The sequence below is a fragment of the Bufo gargarizans genome, chromosome 6 (assembly GCF_014858855.1).
Source record: "Bufo gargarizans isolate SCDJY-AF-19 chromosome 6, ASM1485885v1, whole genome shotgun sequence".
In the NCBI taxonomy this organism is placed as follows: domain Eukaryota; kingdom Metazoa; phylum Chordata; class Amphibia; order Anura; family Bufonidae; genus Bufo; species Bufo gargarizans.
This window is the reverse complement of record NC_058085.1, coordinates 142,515,347-142,542,512: the sequence shown is the minus strand read 5'-3', so window position 1 is coordinate 142,542,512 and position 27,166 is coordinate 142,515,347. Positions and strand designations below refer to the sequence as shown.

Sequence of the window (27,166 nt, the reverse complement as noted above, 5' to 3'; positions counted from 1 at the left end):
CCAGTTCGTTAAAGGCACTTTAAAGTTTCTCTCCAATAGAAATTTTCAATACACGGTGTCATTAATTTAACTTCTGCTTTGTAAGACACAGGTTTATGCTAACACAGTTCTTTTAAAGAGGCGTTTTGAAATCCTGTTCGTATAAGGCGCAGGGGTTTTGAAATCCTGTTCATGATACCAATTCTTGCGATGTCCGAACCATAGGGGAATGTAGTGAGTGCACGGTGAGAGTGGTGGTAATGTGCCGAGTGGGTGCAGTAGTAGTACTCACTTTTCTGTAGCACCCTGGGCCGGCGTGCAGTGGAAGGGAAGACAGCACTAAATCCTCCAGGGCACTCTCTATTGCAGGGAACACCAGCTAGATGGAAGTTGAGGTGCCCTTAATGGTAGTGGGTATGTTTAGGGTGCTTTGGTGGCTGGGACCCTGTGTTCGTGATGCCAGCACCGTATGGTGCAATTAGGAGACGGAGATGAATAATGAGAGAGGCAGTAGTTGAACCAAACAGGAACTTTACTGGTAAGTTGTAGTCTTTCAATAGGTAGCATTCAATAAAAGTACTTTGTCTTACAGTTGGTAAAGATGATAAAGCTGCAAATCCCAATTAGCAGGCTCTGTGAGGTGATGTTTATAGGTTCCAGGTTAACTTATGCAGGAGTGATGATGATACTTTACTTGGTTCTTGACCTTGCTCTGGCTATGCAATCTCAGCCTGTAATGGGAATTTAGCAGTATTGACAACAGAAAATACAGTGACTAGTGCAAGATGACATGAAAGGGCATATAGCAATTTGGAGTGGCCCATACACACACAAGTGGGACACTACACACAGACCCATTGAAATGAATGGGTCAGGATTCAGTGCGGGTGCTATGCGTTCACGTCACGCATTGCACCCATGCGGAAAAGTCGCTTGTGTGAAAGGGACCTTACAATGATCTCTCGTCCTGTAGAAAAGCATTGTTACTAGGCAAAAGATTGTTGTTTGGACAGCACGATCTGCTGCACCGGAACAATGCTTTTTGGAACAACACGATCACCCGATGAACAAGCAGACCAGCACCTTATACACAGGCCGGTTATTTTTAAAAATGCTTATCCCTGAGTATCGGCTTGTAAAAGGACCATACATTTTTTGCTGTTCTTGACAACTTCAGAGCATATTGATTAAGCAGAAAAAGTCAAGTTGCAATGGATTCCGCCCCATATGTTGATGGGATCAGCCATATTTCCGCAAATCGGAATGATCATGCTGATGATTTTGAAAATCTGTAACAGGCAGAAAATTTCTACTACTTTTTGATGATGTTTTCCTGCATTGTACAGATGTGTACTCTAAACCTCTGATGATTATAAAAGTAGATTTAAAAAGGAAACTGAAATATTTGAGTTAAAATCATTTTACTGGTTTATGATTCTTCTTGAGAAAACCTAATCCCTTTAAGACCGTGCTAGTTCCACATGATGTGCCAACTCCCCCGCAGCCTTTTTTTTTTACCCATAAACTAGTTTGAGACAAATCTACTGCATAATTCAGCACGCTGCAAGTCACCGCGCAGCAGCGGTCTGCTTCTCCATCCAGCACACTGCCATTAAAGGTTGTCATGCTCTCGTTTTAACGTCACCTCGTCTTCAATTTGTCATTTGCATATATTCTTTTGCTAATGTGCAAACAGTGAAGAGGCGGAAATCAATGGCCACTAATCAATGTTTCCTTGTGTCTGAAGGTATACTTACGGAGAAGGATGCCGGATTCTGTATGTGCACAATGCCCTGTAATCTTACCAGATACAACAAGGAGCTGTCCATGGTGAAAATCCCCAGCAAGACATCTGCCAAGTACTTGGAAAAGAAATTTAATAAGTCGGAGAAATACATTTCGTACGTATAGAGACTAGAGTAGTAAATGTGAAGGGTGGATGAAGCAACAAGAAGGGTGCTCATGGAGATGTACCAGACACTCTACCATATTGCATTAGACAGAAATCAGAAGGGGACATAAGCTCATTAGAATCTCTCAGTAGTGCAGCCTCATTATTTGCACATGTACTTCCATACAATTGTTTCTTAAGTTTATAAAGGACGTGCATTTATAAACATGTGATACGATTGTATAAAGGTACATACACAAGGAATGAGGTTGCACTACTGAGAAATTCCCCTCCTGTCTTTTTCTGATTTCTCTCTCATGTAATATTGTCTTGGAGACCTCGTGTGTATTCAGAATCATCTATATCAATATCTACAGTACATCCTAACTTAATATCAAATATCTGGGGATATTGATTTTCACTGTGATTTAAATAAAGACAAATGTTTCACATTAATCATCTACACCAGGGTTTTCTAGGTGGCCTCCTAGCAAGAACCTGACCATTTTGTGGTCAAATTCTACACCTTATTAAAGCAGCAGACCAACAGAGTCCTACATCAAATAATACTAGTTCTAATTTACACAATATTGGGCAAAAGTTTTAGGCAAATGTTGATTTGATTTCGATTTTTTTTTTACTCACTCTTTTTTGCATTTTGTTAACGTAATTGATAAAAATAAAATATTAGCATTTCTATTTTTGAAAGAGTAAAAATTAATTGGTTGACATCAGCAAACAATGGCTTAGGTGCTCACCTTGCTTAGGCCACGTTCGCATCTGCGGGAAGAACGTCCAGCATTTATGCCGGAAAGCAGCTGGATGACAGTACAGTCAATAGGTATCCGGCAATGATCTGTAAAATCCAGCAATACCGGATCCGCAGAACTTCTCTGCCGGAACAGGCTGCCGGACACGTTCAGAGATACGAACTTGGCCTAAGTTGTTTCAAAAACAAGCATTTAGCTTCAAGGCCTTTATTCTAACGCAATCCCCTTCTTCAGACAATGGACAAGCATAAAAAACAATGCGAATATACCACATTTACATACAAACAAAGGCAACACATCCACCCATCAAGGGCGTGGGGAGGGGAGGAGGTGTAAAACAGGGTTGACCAGCAGAGGCACTAGTAAAATAATCTGTTTCCTTAGTATTTCAGAGCTTCCACTTAAGGTCTACATCACATGGTGGGATCTTTAGTTCACTTCCTCTTCTCATAGGAGGTAACAAGGAGCACATGAAAGCAGCACTCGATGTGTCCTTCCTATCATGAGCCTGTCATACCACATATCGATGGCTCGCAAGGTGATGTCATGTTGCACCTGCTGCCATTCATTGAACTTCTGTTCCATACTTTGAAGATCATATGAATGAAAACCAAAGTAGATATGGTGGGTTTTACAATGAATCTCAGTGGCATCTTAGCAAAATATTTGGATTGAACATAGTACACCAAGGATGGTATCTATATACTTCTGACCAGGGGTGGACTGGCATAAGCCCTACAGGGAAATGTCCCGGTGGGCCAATACCCAGGGTCCTATCTGAGTCCTCCTCACAGCCACCAGTCAGGTAAGTAATGAGTTGATGCTCCCAGAGTTAATTAAAGGGAGTCTGTCACCAACCTGACCGGTTTTAAACAGATCACATAGTTCAGTGGGACACAAAGACATGACACAGATGTTACCTTTGTTTTGTTTTTCAGATCATCCAAATCGCCCAAAAAGTTGTTTTTATGATATGCTAATAAGGCATCGCAAGTGCCCAGGGGCGGAGAGTTTGCTGAAAGTGCCCAAGTTCCCCCACCTCATTCGCGCCTAACTCCGCCCCTCAGTAAGCTCAGGCCAGCCCTGTAGCTCTGTGACATCATATATCCCTATAGGCTGTTCGCGCATCGCTGCCAGGCCCGGGCATGCGCAGTGTTCTGCCCACAGTTACTGTCGTAAAATCGGCGCATGCGCACTGCATATCTCTGTGCCTCTGCGATGCACGAACGGCCTATAGGGAAATATGATGTCACAGAGCCACAGGGCTGGCCTGAGCTTACTGAGGGGCGGAGTTAGGTGCGAGTGAGGCGGGGGAACTTGGGCACTTTCATTAGCATATCATAAAAACTACTTTTTGGGCGATTTGGATGATCTGAAAAACGAAACAAAGGTAACATCTGTGTCATGTCTTTGTGTCCCACTGAACTATGTGATTGGTTTAAAACCGGTCAGGTTGGTGACAGACTCCCTTTAATGCAGGGAGCATCAACTACTTATGTACCTGGCTGGCGACCACAGTTGACCTCCTGACTCTTAAATTTAACTGTATTGCAATCCTGTGGCAGCTGGAGTAGGAGGAAAGAATGTGGCAGATTTCACTGGCCATCACAAAGGGGCAGCTTCTGGAGAGGTATTTTGTGCTGCTGGGGCATTAGTTTGTAGGTAGTGTTGCTCCGCATACTTGTGTTGGCCCTACTTTCTGTCAGTTTGGATGCACCTGCAATATTTCCAGGGCAACTTTAAATTCCTAGTCTGCCCCTGCTCCTGAGCTTTACATCTACTCATATATCAAAACAGAAAGATACAACAACAAAAAAAATAATAAAAAAAAATAAAAAATACAAAGACAAATTGGGGATGACGCCCAAAACATTAAAAATATCCTGGCAATAATTAAATGGGAGGGGTATACAGGAAACATTAGTACCAAAATTAAAGGCTGATGGATGAGCCTATTTGGGAGATACAGCAAATTGTCCACGTACCTAATGTTGGGAAGGAGAGAGGAAGGGAAAGGAAAAGGACTATATATGAATTTAAAAAATGATCAAAATAATAAGACACCTGATAAAAAGAAAATAGGCAAAACTTGACAAAAGGATGAGATGAAAGGCAAAGGCCTCAACCTATGAAATAATAAAAATATACATATACACTGGGTTCAATTAAACATTTTTTCTAACGTTTCAGGCCTCATACACATGACCGTAAGCGGCCCATCCCCGTATTGCGACGTGCAAACAGCGGGTCCGCAATATATGGGCACCAGCCATGTGCGCACCATTTCATGGATTTGGACCCATTCACTTCTATGCGTCCACAATCCGGAAGGAGCAGTGCGGAACAGAAGCATGGAACCCCATGGAAGCACTACGGAGTGCTTCCTTGGCATTTCAGTCTCTGCCACCGCATCACAAAAATATTAGAACATGTTTTTTTTTTTGTTGTGGTGCGGACGGATCGCAGATCCATTTAAGTTGAATGGGTCTGCATCCGCCGGCACCCACCGGCCACACAGACGGTGCACGTGCATTTACGGTTTGTGTGCATGAGCCCTAAGGCATACAAAATGGAAGCTGAGTGTTATGGTGCTTCAAATGCTTGTAGATAAGACACCATTATTTTTTATCTCTTCACAGGGAGAATATTCTTGTCCTGGATGTCTTCTTTGAAGCTCTGAACTATGAAACCATAGAGCAGAGGAAAGCATATGAGGTGGCTGGGCTGCTGGGTGAGTTTATTCTGTACATGGAAGTATCAGGTGTCCAGCAGTTTGACGGAGAATCAGCGACAAACGTATTTGACATCTGAAATATGAAACATTAGGGCCCGTTCACACTGCATTTTTTATGCTGTTTTTAATCTGGAATCAGCACCTCTAAAAAGCCTCCCGTTCATTTCAATGGGATGCAGAATTCCATGCTAAAAAAAAAACTACGTGGAAAAAAGAAGCAGCAAGCTCTATCTTGGAGTGGAATCGCTTATTCTCCCATTAAAATGAATGGAAAGCTGAAAAAATAGGAAGCTGGAAAAAATGTGCCAGAAGACGCACCAAAACTTTGTAGAAAATCAGTGCAGATTTTTTCAGATCAGATTTTTTTCAGCGTCATATGAACATCCCTTTATACAGTCTGAGTACTGGTGGTGCGGAATGTCTGTTCCTCTGCACCACAAAAAAGTAGTATTTGGGTCACAGACCCCATTCATGTGAAAAGGTCCACGTCCGCATGCGGTTCCCCTCGGGTTGGTGCCCGTGCATTGCGGACTGCAATTTGCGGTCCGCAGCACGGGCCAGGCTGGCACACATTCATGTGCATGAGCCCTAAGGGGGAGATTTATCAAATTAAGCACCGGTCTTGATATTCCCTGTGATGCCGGAGTACACTTAATTTATCCTGTGCATCCGCAGTCTGTTGTCCTTAGGTCGGATGCACTCGACCGTTGGATGTTTTACGGTCTGCAAATTGCAGATCTGCAAAACGCGGATACCGGCTGTGTGCATTCCACATCTTGTGGAACAGTCCTGTCCTTGTCCGTAACGTGAACAATAATAGGATATATTCTATTTTTTTGTGGAACGGCCATGCAGGACATAAGGACACGGAATGTACTCGGAGTCATCTCCTTTTTTGTTGTGGCCCTATTGTTTCCACAAGTGAATGTTTCCACAGACTGGCCACAAAAAAAAAAAAATGGACCAGACGGAAAAAATAATTAGCCCTACACAAAATATCTATAGCAACTCAGAGCTGACATAGAATTCTGGCTTCATTTTCACCAGAATCATGGCGTAAACGAAGATACATTTGTCACGGCAGAACGGCCACATCTCCTTCTCGCCCTTGCCATGCCACCTTTCGGAAAAGTGGCTAAAATGCCATAAAAAACTGCCCTTTGAACTTTTTTTTTTAAAGTCACAGACTTTTTAAGGTCATTTTTCTGGCGCAGGGAGTACCTAAAGCGTATTGTCTTTAGGACAGACTATGAATTTGTTACTGTGTGGTATCATCTGGCCTAGAAAGGGAGAGCAGAGCACCACAGCTCTTTCGTTCTGCTGGGATTTTTGGTGTTTTTCATTACTTTAGGTGTAGTCAATGGTTCAGTGGGGTTATTTTTTTAATGCGGCTTTCTCTATGTGGGGTATTTTTTCCAAGCATTTTCCCATAGGCATCTCTACAGGGCTAGAAAAAATGCATGTAAAAATGGCAGAATAAGAAAAGTCACTGAAAAAGTGTGTGTAAAAACATTACATCCATAAAAAGTGTGAAGGAAGCCGTAATGCATTTTCTGATTGTTACTAAATAGGGGGGATGGGAATACAAGCGCTTGCAGCCAGGCAGAGGGGCCGCCCGAGCTAGGAGCTGATTAACCTTGGAGCTTTGAATCATGTTCAGGGATTAAAATACTATCAAGGACAATGAAATTAACATCATGGTGAACGTTCCTTCATTCTCTAATCAACCCTGCCATGTCGGTTACTTCCCTTGATATATATGTATTGCAGTGTAAATGCTCTTCTATATTTCATGAGGTGTTGGTCATTTTATCACTTGTGGGACAGTGACAGAGTATAACCCATCTTTCCTCCAGGTGACATTGGGGGTCAAATGGGACTGTTCATAGGAGCGAGTATCCTGACTATCCTGGAACTATTTGACTACATTTATGAGGTGGGTAACACAGTCTAAGCTGTTCATTGTATTATACAGATACATGTATACTATACAGGTGAAACTCAAAAAATTTGAATATCGTGCAAAAGTCCATTTATTTCAGTAATGCAACTTAAAAGGAATTGCATGATTGCAGCTTAAAATTTGAATTTAGTGAAAAGGCTCAATATTCTAGGCTCAAAGTGTCACACTCTAGTCAGCTAATTAGTCCATATCCCCTGAGCAAAGGGTGCCTCAAAATTGTGACTTTGGGGTTTCATAAGCTATAAGTCATAATCATCCAAATTATATCTCGCTTTGCATGTAATGAGTCTCATATGTTAGTTTCACCTTTTAATTTGCATTACTGAAATAAATGAACTTTGCACGATATTCTAATTTTTCGAGTTTCACCTGTATATATAGCAGCCTATTTCCAGCAATTTCAAATTCATTTCTTATCTTTGAGCATCTACTTCTATATCTGTGAACTATAAATTGTGTAATATTTGCTATGAAATAACCTGCAGTCTGTGGACACTCACGGGACATCAGTAGGGTATATTAATGACCTACAGTATGATGAATTTGTGTATGTATAAAGGTGCATCTGGACTATCAAGTAACGGAAATATTATGAGCTGACCATCCTGTAGTAAACCCCCAGGTATGGGCACAATGCACGGAATAATGCCAATAAAGTCCAAGAGGTGATTTCAGCATCACTGAACGCTAAAAACATTACAGCCTTATTAAAGATGTGCGCATCACCAAAAACACTGAATCTGCTTACGCATTTCAAACTCACTGAGAGTTCTTAAGCATAGCTAAAGTTAGGACTCTTTCACACGAGCGTGTACCTTGCGGGAATCACGCTCCATGTGAGGCCTCATGCACGTGGTCGTTGCTCGGCCTTTCCGTGCATTGGGGACCACAAATTGTGCGGATGCTGCGACGGATCCAGACCCATTAAACTTGAATGCGTCTGTGGTCCATCCGCACTGCAAAATAATAGAACATGTAGAGCATGTTCCGTGCCTCCATTCCACACCGCACCTTCTGGATTGCAGACCCATTTTAGTGAATAGGTCCGCATCCGTGATGCGTTGAGCACATGGCCAGTGCTCGTGTATCGCAGACCCGCTGTTTGTGGGCCGCAATACGGCCATGGCCGGGCAACAACCGTGTGCATGAGGCCTGAGAGACGGATTGTGTGGTCTGGAGAGAGGGACTGTGTGCCTCTTTCTGTAACAGAATTACACTGACAGCTTCATGGTCAGGCAGAGGCACACAGCGTTATTAATCACAATAATCCCCTATGCTTCTGAAGTCCAGACCGCACAATCCCTCACTAACACGGAGCGTGATTCCCGCAGGGAAAGAGCCCTTACTGTGAAATCCCTACTAATATGCTGTAGGCAACAGATTAGGCATACTCCAGCTCCATCAATGGTGGAACCATCTCTGAACAACACACCTATGTGAATAATCATGGAATAATTCAAGCAAATAGACAACACCAAAACATTATTGCATGGCATGTTGCACGTCGGCTAATATATAGCTAGTCTAGTTATATGAATTTATCATCTATCCACAGGATAGGGGATAACTATTAGATTGGTGGCTGCTGCCAGGATCCCCACGGATCACAAGAATGGGGACCCCGTACCCACGTGGAGCCTCCCGAAATGAATGGAGTAGCCGATCGAGCATGTGCGTGGCCACTCTACTCATCATTATGGGAGTTTCGGAGATAGCCAAGCACTCTACTCAGCCATCTCCGGAATTCCTATAGAAATAAATGAAGCAGCTGTGTGCACCTGCCCAACCAGCCTCTATGTTCATTTTGGTGGGCTTCACAGTGTATGGTACCCCCATACTTGTGATCAGTGGGGTCCCAGCAGCAGGAGAACCGCCCTCCAATCTAATAAGTTATCCCCTGTCCTGTGGATAGGAGATAACTTTATATAAACAGAATACTTCTTTAAGTCTATTTGATACAATAGTCTTAAGAATAGACATCCAGAACACCTCCCGATTGATGAGGGATCTTCTCCAATCTCACCTTCTCCTGGGCCTATTAATCCTCTCCACCGGGATTAGAGTTAAATGACTGCTGTAACTATGATGTATTTGCTTGAAATGATGAGATACATTATAGTATGGTTGATAGTTCGGGTTGCACCTGCTTTATGCTACCCAATGCATTTTGTAAAACTACGGTAGTAAAATCCTATGTACTGTAATATTTACGGATTCTGGAATCACCTCATGGACTTTGCACTGTACGGACTACGCCTATGACTGTCATTGTGATAATTATTTGCACACATTAGAACAGAGTTATGGAAACGCATTTTAACATACAATTTTCCTTCAATGTAAACTGTAGTGACGCGTTTTTTTGGGAACAGGATTAAAATCAATGGCATGAAATCCTGTAATGCCCCGCATACTCAAAGCATGCCCATTTCTGTGCCCTGTACTACTGTTATGAATGTCAGTATTCTGCTTTACAGAAAGTGAACAGACATTACAGCAATTGTTATGTCATTACATTATCCTGATAATGCGAATGGCTCAAGGAGAGTGCAGTACAAGGGAAACAACGCTGTGAAAGGGCAAGTCTTTCAGCAATAATGGATCTCTGCAGAACCCACTTCTGTGAAATTATACAACTTTTTATGAGCAGACGCCTCTAGGCTTGCCAATAAGTGCATGAGCTAGAAGGTTCTGAGACAGAAAATACTTATACTGTAGAATAAAACATTTTTCAGACTGACACCAAGGAGGAATTTATCAAGCCCCACGCTCCTAAATCTGTCTCCAAAATGTTGCAATATAGGGCTTGGTGTTCTTATTTGCACAAAAATTGTGTGTCATTTTTTAAAATTACACCACTCACTCCACTTTTGAAAGTGGGTATGGTAATCCAGTCGAGACGATTGAAGCCAAATTTATCAACTGCTAATTTTTTAAAAATTGCTAAATCTTTTGCAGTCTTGCTGTAGTAAATGGCATAGAAAGTATAGTAACATCTCAAGACAAAAGTATTAGACTTAAAGATGCACCAAATTTATCAAACATCGTGACACAAATTGCAGGAATCAACTTTAAAAATCCCCCTGGCGATTAATCTCCACCCTTTTGCTAGCTCCACTTTTGTCAAAGGGGTGGATTTGCTCATTTTACTTATCCTCCTAGCGACACTTCTTTATTTCACCACTCTCTAAAACTGTTGAAGTAAGTATAACGGGTTTAAGTATTTAAATATGAACACTTTGGGGGGCATTTCTTAAAGGGAACCTGTCCCCGGGATTTGATGTATAGAGCTGAGGACACGGGTTGCTAGATGGCCGCTAGCACATCCGCAATACCCAGTCCCCATAGCTCTGTGTGCTTTTATTGTGTAAAAAAACGATTTGATACATATGCAAATTAACCTGAGATGAGTCCTGTCCCTGACTCATCTCACATACAGGACTCATCTCATGTTAATTTTCATATGTATCAAATCGTTTTTCTTACACAATAAAAGCACAGAGAGCTATGGGGACTGGGTATTGCGGATGTGCTAGTGGCCATCTAGCAACCCATGTCCTCAGCTCTATACACAAAATCCAGGTGACAGGTTCCCTTTAAGCCATACGTTTTGCACCCCAGTCTTAATCTATCCACCATTTGCATCAGGTGAACCACAATTAAAAAGAGTCAAATGCCTCAGTAGTAGTAATTGTAGCTCATGTGTGCAGGTCTGTGAGCCAAAACCAAAATCTAGGCCAGTGAGGGAGCTGTGTATTTGCACATCGGCAGGCATTCTGTTAACAATGAGTCCCGTCAGAAGCCCTGATGGCTCATGTGTAGCCCTTGCCTCTGAATTCCTGACAGCTCATAAACACTCAATATACCTAAATTCTTATCAAACTGAAGAATATGGCTTAGACAAGTGTTTATGAGCTGTTATGAATTATGAAATAAGGACTGCACATGAGCCATCATGGCTTCTGACGGGACTCACTCTGAAAGCCTCAGAAAGCCTGTTCCTCTCCAAATACACAGTGAATGACATCTGTACAGAGAAAAGGGCTGAAATTTTTTTATAACGATCAATTGAAAAAAAAAGATCTGTAGCCCCAAATTAGTACAGTGCAATAATATATACTTATATATATATATATATATATATATATATATATATATATATCACATAGGTGCCCATAGCCTTTAAGGGCAGTAATTACCCCTTTCTCCTTTACAAAAAGAAATGGTATCATTTCAATATGCCGTCTGCAGCAACTTAAACAGCAATTCCCTTTTCATTTGCCATTAGAGCCCATAATCTTTGTAAGAGACTCAGCATTTTTATTTTTTGCAGGAATGTAACAATCTAAGACGCTCAACCACTTTTCTGCTTGCTTGATTCAGGCCTCGGGGTATAGAGTCTAAACAGTGCTGACTAATGGAGAGATTCATAGCTCAATGATATAAATTTTAGAGTTTGTTACCTCTCTTTGGTAGAAGCGTGAGTTAATTACCCCATGTATAGACGGAGAATGTAGGAGGTTCACCGTTTGCATTATTGGATACTTTCCTAAAGTGTTTTCTTTAATACAGATTTCTGCAGAAATTAGTCCCCTGACTTCATCCAAAAGGAAACTAAACTGAGAGGTGGCTGTGCATATAGCGCACCTCTGTCCAGTGAAGCCTATGAGAGTTACAAAAGTAGCAGATGGTTGTGCTGTGTATATACCATAAATCTCTGAGATCGAAGGCAGGCAATGGTATAACATAACAAAGTAGCATCACTTACCTATTAACTCCTTGCCCATTCTGATGACCCCCAACAGCCTTTTTTTTACTGGACTGCAGAGATAACGGTAAGCCATGTAGAAAAAATTCCAGCACAACGTCCAAAAATCCACAATCTTTATTTGATAATGTTAAAATCATTGTAAGTAAGAAGAGTGCATACTGCTGACGCTTTTCGCATAGTCATCTACTATCCTTAGTCATGGCATAGTAAAGTTAAGGACAACAAGATTTAAAAGGCCAGGTGGCTCTTCCTATTTTCTAAAACCCACTTTGGGGTTCACTCCTTAAAGCTCCTACCTATCTTAGTACTAATACACCTTTATTCTGATAGGTAGGTAGGAGCTTTAGGAGTTAAGCCCCAAAGCAGGTCTTAGAAAAGAAGAAGTGCCACTTGGCCTTTTAAATTGTCTTGTTTGACAATTGTCTTGTTTAATTGTACTATGCCATGACCGAGGATAGTAGGTGACTAGCCAAACCTTGTCTTGGATACAGTGATTTTAACATGATCCAATAAAAATTATGGATTTTAGGATGTTGTGCTGGAATTTCTTTTACATGGATTACTTTGCCGGTAGCCAAAGCAGCTTATCCCTGTGCACCATCTGAAGCATGGGATTTACACTGAGGAGTTTGGTGAGCTGATTTGGTTTCCATATACCTCTTTGCACTTTAATCAGTGATGAAGGTATGTTGGCAACACATGACTGCTGAGTTCAGTAATTGGCTGCAGTGGTCATGTGTTATCAATGTGACATCATCACTGCAGTCCAGTACACAGAGCTGGCCATACACATAAGATGTATGTTGGCTATACCCACCAACTTTGGTGGGACTGATGGCTATCTAATGTGTATGGGCATCTCTTGACTCTCTTCCAACAGTAGATGTCAGTGGGCATATGGATCAGGCATTTGGATTTGTTCTCTGGGAGATACACTGCTGCCAGGGAGCATACATGTGTTTGGGGTTATTGGAAGTGATAGCTGTCAGCTGAAGGAGCTGTTGCTTTATGTGTTTGGCCAGCCTAACATTGACCTATTTGTTGTTTTCAGCTAATAAAGGAGAAACTCTTAGATCTCCTGGGCAGAGATAGTGAGGAAGGAAGGCACACAGAAGATCTGGTGAGTGGTTTGTCTGTAAACTATATATTAAGTGGGAATACGTGGAGGGATTCATGATTTTATCACACTTTAGTTACAACCTATGTTTGCTTTCAACCAGAGTACCTGTGACAACATGCCAAACCATTCAGAAACTATTAGCCACACTGTGATGGTGCCATTGCAGGCCACACTGGGAACACTGGAAGAAATTGCCTGCTGATGCCTTCAAAACACTACTTTGTGCCAAAATTAAAGTGGACACAGCATGGTGTGTGGAGAGGGATTCAGTCATGGACCCTGAGAGAAAGAAGAAGGGACTGAGAGAAATCTGTATACTGCCATCTGCCAACTGTACACAGCCCTGCATGCTCGCAGTGTATATGGCACTGATCCTTATATGATATGTGAGGAGACACCCTCACAAACACACAATGCACACGCATGGCGCTATGTCCGTGTGCTAAGTGGGTTCTACAAGGGGTTTTTATAAATAAAAGAAAAAAGAAAATTATAAAATAAAAATTCATACAATGGCAAAAGTGTTGTGTTTTAATTTTGAGGTGTAAGGGAATCGAGCTTAAATAGGACCTTCCGCCACTCCTGATATGTCTGTTTTAGAATCATGCATTCCCCATGTAATAACAATTCTGGAACATCTATTCTTATGTCTGTATGTTGTGCCATTCCTGTATTATTTCTACTAGAAGTTATGAATGAATTGCCAGCAGTCTGCAGTAAGGGTACACAGGGGTGGTAACCAGTTGGGGGTGCGTACCTGCAGGGCCGGTCTTTGGGGTGTGCGGGCTGTGCGGCCGCACAGGGCGCCATAGCAACAGGGGCGCTGGGCGGCCGACAGCTCGCAATGTATATGCGGCAGGCGAGGCTGCACTTGTGTTCTACCTCGGGGCGCCCCCTCCATCTCCCCCTCCCCTGTCTGACCTGATTCCTCCTCCCCTGTGTCTGACCTGCCTGCTGCCCCCGCCGCTGCCAATAAGAAGAGAGACGGGAGGAGAAGGGGAGGGGCTGTGGCCACTGTGCCACCAACGTTTCTTACAAAGTTATACAAATACAGGAGGCGGGTGCCGGCACCCGACCTCTGTGACAGGGAGCTGCGATCAGCGGCAGTTGAGTTAACCCTTCAGGTGCGGTACCTGAGGGGTTAACTGCCGCTGATCGCAGCTCCCTGTCACAGAGGTCGGGTGCCGGCTATTTGATTCCGGCACCCGCCTCCTGTATTTGTATAACTTTATAAGAAACGTTGGTGGCATAGTGCGCCCCCCTCCCCCCCCCCCCCCCAACACCCCAGTATAAGAAACGTTGGTGGCACAGTGGGAAGTGCCAATGAGGGTTAAAAAATAATAAAAAAAATTAACTCACCTCCTCCAGTTGATCGTGTAGCTGCCGGTCTCCTGTTCTTTCTTCAGGACCTGTGATGACGTCACTGAGCTCATCACATGGTCCATTACCATGGTGATGGATCATGTGATGAGAACAGTGATGTCACCACAGGTCCTTTGACAGGTCATGAAGAAAGAACAGGAAACGATCAATTGGAGGAGGTGAGTTAATTATTTTTTTATTTTTTAACCCTCATTGGCACTGCCCACTGCACCACCAATGTTTATTATATGGGGGGGGGGGGCGCACTGCGCCACCAATGTTTATTATACTGGGGTGTTGGGGGGGGGGGTGCACTGCGCCACCAATGTTTATCATACTGGGGTGTTGGGGGGGCGCACTGCGCCACCAATGTTTATCATACTGGGGTGTTGGGGGGCGCACTGCGCCACCAATGTTTGTTATATTGGGGGGGCCCACTGCGCCACCAATGTTTATTATACTGGGGTATTGGGGGGGCCTGTGCACACTATGGGCCAGTGCACAGGTGCGTTGATCGGATGGATGGATGTTCTCAGCTGGACACCGGCCGACACTGCGCATGCGCTGGGAGCCTCACCAGCGGTTAGGGTAGGGAAAAAGCACTGGCCCGTACGTAATTTTTCCCTTCCCTAACCGCTGGCGAGGCTCCCGGTGCATGCACAGTGTCGGCCGGTGTCCATCTGAGAACATCCATCCGATCACTGCGCCTGCACACTGGCCCATAGTTTTTCCCTACCCTAACTGCCGGCGAGGCTCCCGGCGCATGTGCACTCTGCTGTGAAATTTCCCTAACCTGTCGTTGTGCGCCTGCACGGCGCTGCACACCTCCTCACGTCATGTCCGATGCGACCGGAAGTGACGAAGGTAGGGAAATCTCACGAAGTAGGGAAGTATAACATTACACCGGCCTTTGGGGTGTGCGGGCTGGTAACTACTTGGTTGGATAGTCAGCCAGCCTATGCCATGATGCCAGCAACAAGCAGTGTTTTTGTTTTTTTTTTGGGGGGGGGGGGGCGCCACAAGGTTAGCTCGCACAGGGCGCCTGAACACCTAAGGCCGGCCCTGCGTACCTGCACAGTCTGACAATGGCAGCACTGATTGGATAGAGTCTGTGCAGAGACACCCCCCAAATGGTTACCACCCCTCTGTACCCTTACTGCAGACTGCTAGCAATTAATTCATAACTTCTAGTAGAAATAATAAAGGAATGGCACAACATAGAGACATAAGAATAGATGCTCCAGAATCGTTATTACATGGGGAATGCATGAAGCTATCAAAACAGGCATGTCAGGAGTGGTGACAAGTCCTCTGTAAATGATGGGGCCTACAAGAATAACAACATGAACATGACAATGCTGTAACCTGCTTTAAAAGATACATTCTGTTACATTAGAGGCAGCCATTTTGATTAATAAGTACATATTTCCAGCATCTGGCTCTACAAGCAGGAAGATTTCCTCTCAAATGCCAAGTACTGCTACCAAGCAGACAAATGTGAATAAAAATAAGCACTGCAACAGGTAGTACCACAAATCCCAGCAATTCCAAAAACAGTCTGAAGACTCTTTTTCTATATAGGACCGCTTCTCAAAGGTTCTCTAAAAGACTCTCTACAGGTTTTGTGAATACCATCCTTTGGAGCCTATATTGGATCCATCCTTGGAGATTTTATTTTTTTATTTTTTTCTTGAGATTTATTTCTACTCTTTTTATTAATTTTTCATTTTTTTCTTCTTTTATTCCAATATTTATAACAAATTCCCCCCCTTTTATAAATATAATAATAAATATCAATTTTATATATATTAATAAATATCCATTATTAGTTACATTGTAGTGATATTTGATTTTATTCCACATCGTCAACGTTTCCAGACATCTACTATTTATACTGACAACACCCATCAATTCAACAGCGGCTGATTCTCCAAAGCAGGAGACAATCTCTGCGCATTATCCGGATCACAAGCACCGCCCTGACAGTACCAGAAAGCGGCTCTATGTTTTTGGCCGAAACATCACGTGTAAAATTGCCGCACTTCCTATTAAAAAAAATCATTATTTTTGCACTGCATATTGCTGGAGTTTGCTATCATTTGATATAACGGGGTGGGAACCCGACATCCAGTAGAAACAGAATTAAGCAAGGTGCCACAACGTTATTTCTGAAACACCCATCAATTCCTTGGTATTGAGTGCCCTCCACATTCACTAACTTTACAGTACATATTTCCAGCATATTAGTTTGCTAAGAACTGATGAGATCAGCAAGAACTTGGAAAATGGTCTGGAAAACAAAATGGCTGTCCTCATAGCATTTACGTAAACTTACAAATCTGAAAGGCAACACTTCTTATCAATTTGGATTCAAATGAAGCTGACCTATTTAAGTAGCTCATGTATGCAGATGCTCCAGTGGGTAACTGATCAACTAGAAATTCTTCTATTAGCCCCACTAGTAATGGACCCCCTTTTGCCAAATTGTAGCGGGTGCATGCGCAGTAGGTATTGCGATGCCCTGCCAGGAGCGGGCATACCTACTGCGCATGCGCCCGCTACGATTTGGACCGCACAGCCGCAGTGGAAAAGGACAGGGGAGGGGAGTAAACGGGCGGGCAGAGGCGCTCGGAGGGCGGGGTTATGAGCCGTTTAGGAGGTGCTGCCTGGGGCTCCGAGGATTGAGAGACCGCCCTGGGCACTTGAGAGGGCTCAATAACATAACCTTATAAGTTCATTTTCGGTTAAAAGAAAAGTCAGTTTTCTACAACAAAGGTACCGTTTTTAAGTTCTGGGTGGATCATATAACCCTTTTTGATCGGTCTAATATGCTGAAATGTGGTGACAGACTCCCTTTAAATCACCTTTCTTTCCCATTCTGACATTCAGTTTGGAGTTCAGGAGATTGTCTTGACCAGGACCACAACCCTACATGCATTGAAGCAACTGCCATGTGATTGGTTGACTAGATAATCGCATTAATGAGAAATAGAACAGGTGTTCCTAATAATTCTTTAGGTGAGTGTACTGTGAAGTGCTGTACAGAGATTGTCTTCACATCATCCCTGTCCCCATTAGAGCTTACTGTCTATTTTCAAAATCAGCATTTTTTTGGGTGTGTGGGGGCAGAAAATCTGTTTTGAACCCAAGACCTGAAAAGCCACATGCTGACAAGGCATCAACAACACACTGCATGAGTTATTTTTCTTGGTGAGTTGTGGTGAAAAGACAGTACAAAACCATTTTTTTATGTCCTGTCTCTAGCTTCCCTTGCTCTTTCCTTGACACATTGGACACTTTCACACGAGTGTATCGAAATCCATACTTACTGTGTTCTGGCTCTGGAATACGCTCGGATTCCAGAAGGGGTGCACCACCATGGAGGCCAGGTGAGGCGATTGCCTCAGCAAACAAGACCAAGAGACAAGCTGGGGCAGTGGCAGGGCTGTAGTAATATCTCTCTATATTGAACTGTATCACAGTATGGCTTAAACAGTAGGCTGGAGGGCTTGGGCGTCGTTTCAACGTTCACCTCAGGCAGCAGAAAGGCTAGGTGCACCCCTGGATTCCAGATGATATACGATCCATATTGTCATCAGTATTGCTTCATCAAGGGCGGGTTCACATCACTGTTTGTTTTTATGGCCTTCTGTCGAAAGAACAGAAAAAGAAAGAAAAAAATACAGATCTTGTATTTTAACCATACATTATGCTCAGTTATGGATATTTTGCATCTTTTTTTTTGCCATTTCCATTATTTTATATGTAAAAAAAAAGTCCTGCATGCAGAGGAACAGAAGAACGGAAGTATAAACAGTGATATGAACCTGGCCTAATTCATTCTCATTTACATGCATGTTACTTCCTTGCTGCATTTTTCATGCACTCCCATAGACTATAATAGTCATATTTGGAAGCAAATATACACAAAACTAGGGCATGCTGCATATTTCAAATATTGAATAGCTCTATTCATTAACATTAGCGGCAAATTCTGGTACATAAAATAAGCGTCATATATAGATTGAAAATACACGCGTGTGGAAAAAGCCCATTCTGTGTACTGCATAGCTGGACTCGGTGCTGTGTGGGGGAGAGAAAGTCATTTGCTGAGTCTAATCAGAGAAAAGAAGGTAACACACTGACCTCAATCATGGCCAGTGGGTACAGATTGAGCCACCTGCTGCTCGGCCAGTACAATGTGCTTTTCTTCAAATACATATATTGAATTATGTGCTATTATTTTCCATCTGAAGAAAGAGGGACCAGCAAGGGTAATTTCACAAGTGTCTAGCAGAATCAAACGCCGCATGTTACTTTAATGCACAAACGCTACGGCTATCCTTGTGAGTAACTATAACAAATATGCTCCTCAGAGAAACAGATATTGCTTCTGAAAACATGCGCTGTGGTGAATAAAATAGTATATGGGAGAAAAGAAAGGTTATGTAGTAGGTAATAAAGGAAACTTTACTTTAATTTTAGCTTTAGGCCATTGATTCATATGATCAACAACCATGTCCGACAGCTAAAAACAGACCACAGACCAGGGATCAGCAACCTTCGTCGCTCCAGCTGCTGTGAAACTACAACTCCCAGCATGCACAGTTACTTGGCTGTTCTTGTAACTCCCATAGAAATGAAAGGAGGATTCTGGGAGTTGTAGTTTTAGAACAGCTGGAGTGCCTGAGGATGCTGATCCCTGCCATAGACTAACACTGGTCACCGCAATGGTGAGACATCTAGAAAAGAGCTTACAATCTCGTTCTCTGCTCATACTGTCCAAATATCTACTGAATAACAAATGGGCATATTAGGTGACACAGAAGCCCAGGGCTGTTCCTCAAGTTTGGGTCCCACAAGTTTACAGTGTACATACAGTATTTAGATTATCACTTATGCAGAAGATTACAGCACCTCATATCTTTTACATCTGCAGCGAACCCCCGATAAGCTGGTGCAGAGAATGGGAGTAGTAGTGGCACTGATGAAGTGATGTGTCACGGTGTCATACCTCACTCCCTAGTGGTCGATGTAGTGAAAAAGGTGATGATAAAAAGAACCAGGCAGAGATGGTAGAACGAAGACGTCTTTATTTAGTGAGTGCAAAAAACTAAAAGCACATTCAGCAGCAGTTTGTACAAAGTGCAATTTCCCTCTTCCCAGATGATGGGGTATAATGGCTGGCAATGGGGCAGAAGATGACAGAAATTTTCTAGCTGACGCTGTCTCTCTCTGGATTACCTTCCCTACAGCTTCACTCTGGGACCTGTGACTGTAGGTGTCCACTGTATGATGTAGGCTTCTAGCTATGCCTGTCCTGAACTGCGGTGATGGTGTCTTGGTGTGTTTCCCACCACCTTACAGTGGATTCTTAATAGCTTGATTGCTTGATCACTCTGCTGACTTAAATATTCCATAGTTTACAAGTCTTCAGTGGCCTAGGACCCTGCAGTCTCTCTGGAGCAATGATGTCCTCCTAGATGCTCCCTCACTCCTCACTTTCCACGCCAAACTGACTTTACCTGCTCCTACCAACCTCTGCCCCTCCCTTGGCAAGAATGTGGACCACCCCACTCCTACTAAGAGGGAAGGAATGAGATGGTAAGTCTCATTCCTGTTGCCAATACTACCATCTGTAGCATATCTGCTGGTGAACAATGTGTATAGCATGAAAGGTGACATAATATGAATATGACAAAGAATTACATTACAAACCAATTGTAGGACCCCAGGATCCGGGGTACTACACATCGAATGACATCTCCTCTGATGTAGACATTCACTTTCCTCATCTTCTTCAATAGAAGCACCCTAATTTAATCTTTCATGAAGTCTCATCTCTGCAGTGTTTACTACAAATTCAAGTTTTATTCCGTTTTTCTTTCTTCAACCCCCTCCATGTGCCCCAAAAGTGTTATCCTGCTGCCCCCCCCTTTCCCCCATTGTAATAATGCACCTATAGTGGCCCAAATAGTAATAAAGCCACACAGTGTCCCCAGTAGTAAAAAAATAAATAAAAATAATACAGTGCCATATACATAGTAACAAAACCTCCCTACAGTGCCCCTAGTAGTAATAATACCCCATAGTGCCCTAGTAGCAATAAAATGCCTCTGTAATGCATTCCAGTAGAGCCCTAATACAAATACTAATCTAACTCCTGCCATTTGCAATGCAGGCCACAGTTTTCAAACACAGAGCTCTTGGGGAAATCCCATTTCAGCCTAGAGAAGTCCAGGGATATTGATGGAAGTTTTGGACAGACATTCCCCTCTGTCCCCCAAGGAGCCTCGGACAGGCACCTAAAATGCCCTTTGGTAATCCCCCAGTGGTAAAATAATGGAAACGTGAAAGTATTGATGCTGACACTATGATATAGAACAGAATTGATTTTGAACAGCCCAGCGAGCCCCTGAAGAGCCAGTGCAGAGGATGGGAGTGTTAGTGACCCTAATGATGTGCTGTGTCACGTGTCCTACCTCAGGACATCGCTCTCTGGGGTTCGTGCAGTAAAAAAATATGATGTGAGGGAACCAGACAGAGATTATAGATCAAAGAACGTCTTTCTTTACTGAGTGCAAAAACAAATATAACAATGTGGCAAAAGAAGACACTCAGGAATTTGCTAGCTGACAATGTCTCCCTCTTGATTCCCTTCCCTACGGCTGTACTCCAGCATCTGTGGCTGTAGGTGTCCACTGTATGACAAAGGCTTATAGCTATGCCTATCCTGAACTGCAGTGATGGTGTCTTAACATGTTTCCCACCACCTTGCAGCAGAGTCTTGACAGCATGATAACTCTGCTGACACAAATAAGCCATAGTTTACTCATATTCTGTAGCCTGGGACCTTGCAGGCTTCCCGGGAACAGTTATCCTACTAGATGAGCTACCTCCGTGGTCTACATGTCCTGGAGAGGCGGGAGATGGATCGCATGTTCCCTCACTCCTCTGTTTCCTTTCTACGACTCCTTAACTAGCTCTGTCTCTCTTTTGGCAGGAAGTCAGACGAGCCCACTCTTACCAAGAAGGGAGAAATGGGTTGGTAAGTCCCATTCCTGTTGCTAAACACTACCAATCACAACCCATGTGCTGCTGTACAAAGTACAACTTATTTAGTGTGTGCTGTAAAATGATTACCACCAGCCTGAAAAAAATCACAGACACATCTATTTTTTTTTCACTGACACAGGAAAAAAGTCACCTAAATGGACTTTCCAGAAATTTCTGGACAGTTGAAAACCTTGGTTCCTTGACCCCTGTAACTCCTTATTGCACAAGCATGCACTTAGTTAAAGTCTAGGGAATCGACTGAGGCACCTGAGTACAGGGCTTGTCTGTTTCCATTAGTCACACAGACATTAGGTGAGATTTATCAAAACTAGTGCAAATGAAAACTGGCTTAATTGCCCAAAGCAACAAATGACAGTCCACCTTTCATTTTCAGAGTTCCTTTGGAAAATAAAAGGAGGAATCTAATTGGTTGCCATGTGCACCTAAGCCAGTTTGCTTTACACCAGTTTTGATAAATCTCCCTCAATGAGTGGAACAGCACTGAGCGTGCTCAACTGCTGCACCATTCAAACTTCTCCTTGTTGTGGTCGTAAGGAGGAACAGGGGCTCAAGAACAGTAGGGTCCCAGACATATCCTGTGAACAGGCAAAAATGACAATTGCAAGATAACACTTTAGACCCCTAGAACAAATAACAACATTGGTTGTTTGCACACAACATGACGAAATTTCAAATTTTTACAAAACTTTGTGGTTTTGTTGAGTCAAGTCCACAATTTGTGATCCATATATGATTTTAGAAGATCGAGCTGTGTCCAGAATTGGTGATGAATAATGGAATAAAGAATCTTGTCATGGAGACCGAGGTAGACTGGCCAAATTTCCGCTGAGTCCTCTTCACGGCCTCTGCTCTCAGCATTAATTAATGCAGGACCATCAGGTGCTTATGCACCTGGCCGACAACCACAGGTTCCCTCTTGAATTCAACTGTATTGCAATCCTCAGGACAGTGAAACAGTTGAATATACTGTGTAGAGGGCGACAGTATTTTGTGTTGCACTGTGGTATGTGGTTCTGGTGGGGCAGTATTTGGCGCTGCACTACGGTGTTGCTGTCCCTGCCTACTTCTGCTGTCCCTGCCTAGTTAAGGTGGCCCTATCTACTTGTGTTGCCCCACCTTCTGTCAATTTGGACCCACCTACAACATGCCACTTTTACTTATTTAATTTTTTTTTCCAGAGCCACTTTAAAGGGACACTGACAGGCCCAACAAGCATATTTAGGTATCTATATGACAGTACAGGTCTTATAAGGGGTATTTAAATCATCTAAGTATCCCCCCTGTCCACATTCTAAATACAGTAAACTGAAGTTTTATAACTTGCTTGAACCATCTTCAATCTGCCCATCTGCGTTTCACCTGTACTTGCGCCCAGCCAGCCGCTCCCAACTGCCGTTTAGAAGCGGCGCCCAGCTCATCAATATTCACTTTGCTGGGCGGCTTCTGCTGTCCCCTTCTCTGAAGCGCTGCGCTGAACAGTGCCCGGGGCATGCGCCGGATCTTGTGAAGTCGGGGACAGTAGTAGCCGCCCAGCGAAGTGAATATTGATGAGCTAGGCGGCGCTTACTGTACCAGACTTCACAAGATCCGGCGCATGCGCAGGGCACTGTTCAGCGCAGCGCTTCAGAGCGGGGACAGCAGAAGCCGCCCAGCAAAGTGAATATTGATGAGCTGGGCGGCGCTTCTAAACGGCAGTTGGGAGCGGCTGGCTGGGCGCAAGTACAGGTGAAACGCAGATGGGCAGATTGAAGATGGTTCAAGCAAGTTATAAAACTTCAGTTTACTGTATTTAGAATGTGGACAGGGGGGATACTTAGATGATTTTAATACCCCTTATAAGACCTGTACTGTCATATAGATTCCTAAATATGCTTGTTGGGCCTGTCAGTGTCCCTTTAAGTTCGCAGTCCATCCCTGCATGGAGAAGCTGTACATATAGTACATGGAGGACTATTCATTTGAATGGTCAACATGTAACGCTACATTTGCCCTGCAGCAGATGTGGCTTTTCCTTGCCAATTATACATGATTGTAGAAGTCAGAAAGCTGGACCCATGGCGATCACTTGATTGCTGTGCCAGTTACCTTTTAAAAAGGACATTTCTTGAGATAATCCCTTTAAATAACTTTAACAGAAAACTGTTCAACTCAGTTTATAGCATCTTATAGTACTTCTACTATAAAACAATCAATAGGATTTTCTTTCTCCATAGACAACAAGTCTACAGAAAAATAAGCATAAGATCTTTCATTACTCTGGGACATGCCTCTGTTGATAGGCTGGATAAGGTGCAGATGAATTATTAGTTTTGCTGCTTTCTATGTTTATTGGCACAGTGTGGTGGTTCATCTTCGGAGTCTATCGACTGACCTAAAGCTCACAAATCTTTGACAAAAGTATCTGAATTGCTGCCAGGAATGAGCTGTAGTTGCATTATGAAGAAGAAGAAAAAAAAGCACCGATATTGATGTCATTTTGTTGATGCCTCCCACTTGGACTGTAGAGTGGAGTATGGCAATGATCAATACTACATGCTATCTGATGCCGAACGTGTGCAATGACGGTTTTATTACTAAGAAAACCTTGAGAATTCGTGTTGTTCAGGATCTGTCAGCTGCTATAAAACGGTTGCCCTGATATCCACTAATTATCGATTCATTTACTGAAACAAGTACAAATCTGCACATCTACATCAGGATTTATGAAGGCCTTGTAGTTACATGGTGCAATATAGGGACATAGGGGGTCATTCATTATTCAGAAATACGCCTATATTAGGTTTATTTCTGGCGCGGATTGCACCACAATCTGCGATTCTTCCCCGCTCACGGCAGGTCTAAAAATAAGGGGATATGGCGTGGGGAAGGGGCTCTTTTTAGGAAGCTGGCTTACATCTAGAACTGGCGCTGGATGCACCAAAGTTATATAGAGGCTGGCGCCTCTTCATAACTTCGGCGGATCCACCTCCATATATAGAGTTTATTAAGACCGGCATGTAAAACGCTGGTCTTAATAAATGACCCCCCATACTGCTTGCTCAAGCAGTAAAACTGGAATGTGGACTGCTCACGCTATGGGCTCATGCACACGACCCTTGTCTGTTTTGCGGACCGGAACGTCCGGTCCATAATTAGGCGTTATGCTGTTTTCCCTACCTGGTCTTGTCAAAGTTGAGAGGAAATGGCAGATGCAGAGAGACCAGAGCCTCTAGGTGTAATGGAAATGCTCCTATTGCTTCTAAAAGCTCATTTGCTTATATTAAAACATCATTTTTCTCAGCAATGCGGACACATACAGTACAGACCAAAAGTTTGGACACACCTTCTCATTCAAAGAGTTTTCTATATTTTCATGACTATGAAAATTGTAGATTCACACTGATGAGCTTCAAGAGGTAGTCACCTGAAATGGTCTTGCAACAGTCTTAAAGGAGTTCCCAGAGATGCTTAGCACTTGTTGGCCCTTTTGCCTTCACTCTGCGGTCTAGCTCACCCCAAACCATCTTGATTGGGTTCAGGTCCGGTGACTGTGGAGGCCAGGTCATCTGGCGCAGCACCCCATCACTCTCCTTCATGGTCAAATAGCCCTTACTTTCAAAGTTTTCCCAATTTTTCGGACTGACTGACCTTCATTTCTTAAAGTAATGATGGCCACTAGTTTTTCTTTACTTAGCTACTTTTTTCTTGCCATAATACAAATTCTAACAGTCTATTCAGTAGGACTATCAGCTGTGTATCCACCTGACTTCTCCACAACGCAACTGATGGTCCCAACCCCATTTATAAGGCAAGAAATCCCACTTATTAAACCTGACAGGGCACACCTGTGAAGTGAAAACCATTTCAGGTGACTACCTCTTGAAGCTCATCAAGAGAATGCCAAGAGTGGGCGAAGCAGTAATCAAAGCAAAAGGTGGCTACTTTGAAGAACCTAGAATACGACATATTTTCAGCTGTTTCACACTTTTTTGTTATGTATATAATTCCACATGTGTTAATTCATAGTTTTGATGCCTTCAGTGTGAATCTACAACTTTCATAGTCATGAAAATAAAGAAAACTCTTTGAATGAGAAGGTGTGTCAAAACTTTTGGTCTGTACTGTATGTACATCAGACCACACAGATGCCTTCAGCTGCCAAGCGCACATGTAACAGATCAGGCAGTTTCATGGGTACAAATCTGCTGACAAATGCCTATATTTAAAGGAGTTATTCGATATGCTACATGATCCTTTGTGGCTGGCACTTCCAGGATCCTGTGCTGTACATTTGGAGGGGATCTGATGCAGCATTGAATACTTTTATATCTGGAATTAATTTAAATAATTTGAACCTCCATTTTACATCAAATTTTAGTAGTACACATATTGAATTTTTAGATATTAATATAGATAAAATTGAGAATAAACTCATCTGTAGTACATATTATAAGCCGACAACAAAAAATAATTTTATTTTACATTCCAGTTGCCACCTCCCTAGGTGGCTGCTAAATGTTCCGATGAGTCAGTTTAGACGTCTTAAAAGAAATTGTACAGTGGAGGGAACATTTATAGAGGAAGCTGAAACCCTAAAAAACCAGTTTATGGATAAAAATGATCTCAATCAATGTATTGAAGAAGCTCTTAATAAAGTAAAAAATTTGGACCGCAATCAGTTTTTTATGGAGAAAAACGTAGAAATCAATCAGACTCCACAGGAAGGTTTTCAAATAATATTACCCTTCAATAGCCAATATAAAAAGGTAGAAACCAGTATCATCAAACACTGGCCATTTTTGTTGAAAGACAAAATTATAGGACCTATGTTACCAGCTAAACTAGTAATTGTATATACACGGGCCGAGAATTTGGGTGTAAAAATTGTCCCTACAGTTAGAAAATTTAATAAAAAGGAAAATAAACATTGGCTCTGTTTTAAAGGTTTTTTTAGATGCAATTCATGTCCTAATTGTAAAATAACAAACTTTCCAAAGAAAACAGATAAAGCCGTGTCTACCAAAAATGGCTATGTACATGAGATAAAAAAACTTTTTAACTTGCAATAGTAGAGGTGTTATTTATTTATTGACATGTCCTTGTAACAAACAATATGTTGGCCGCACTAAGAGACTCCTAAAAACAAGGATCTCTGAACATGTGGCCAACATACGTCGAGGTTACGAAAATCATACGGTGTCTAGACACTTTAAACTATGCCATAAAAAGGATCCAACTGGCTTAATATACACTGCACTAGCAAAAGTAGAACCAGACTGGAGAGGTGGAGACCTCATTAAAAAAATGTCCAGACTGGAATCGAAATTGATATTTGATTTTGGCTCATTAGTACCCAATGGGTTAAATGCAGATTGGGAATTATTTGGATTTATGTAATTATACTTATATATTCGATTTAAATATTGTATAATATACACTTTAAAAAAAAATTGAAATTTTTATTTTTATTTTTTTAAATTTGAAAATTTTTATCAAAAAATAATTGGAAATATTTTTATA

The 27,166-nt window shown here is 42.5% G+C and overlaps 1 protein-coding gene across 2 annotated transcripts in view; it reads left to right on the top strand.

Annotated features, from left to right (window-relative positions):
* The window catches only part of ASIC2 (acid sensing ion channel subunit 2), a 1,085,418-nt gene extending 1,071,752 nt beyond the window's left edge, over positions 1-13,666 (top strand). For both annotated transcript variants that reach the window (XM_044297922.1, XM_044297921.1), the window contains exons 6-10: positions 1,727-1,880; positions 5,280-5,371; positions 7,231-7,310; positions 13,160-13,228; positions 13,329-13,666. In XM_044297922.1, coding sequence (XP_044153857.1) covers positions 1,727-1,880; positions 5,280-5,371; positions 7,231-7,310; positions 13,160-13,228; positions 13,329-13,430 — 497 coding nt within the window. In that variant the 3' untranslated portion in view covers positions 13,431-13,666. The remainder of the gene's footprint in view (positions 1-1,726; positions 1,881-5,279; positions 5,372-7,230; positions 7,311-13,159; positions 13,229-13,328) is intronic.
* Positions 13,667-27,166: the final 13,500 nt, after the last annotated feature.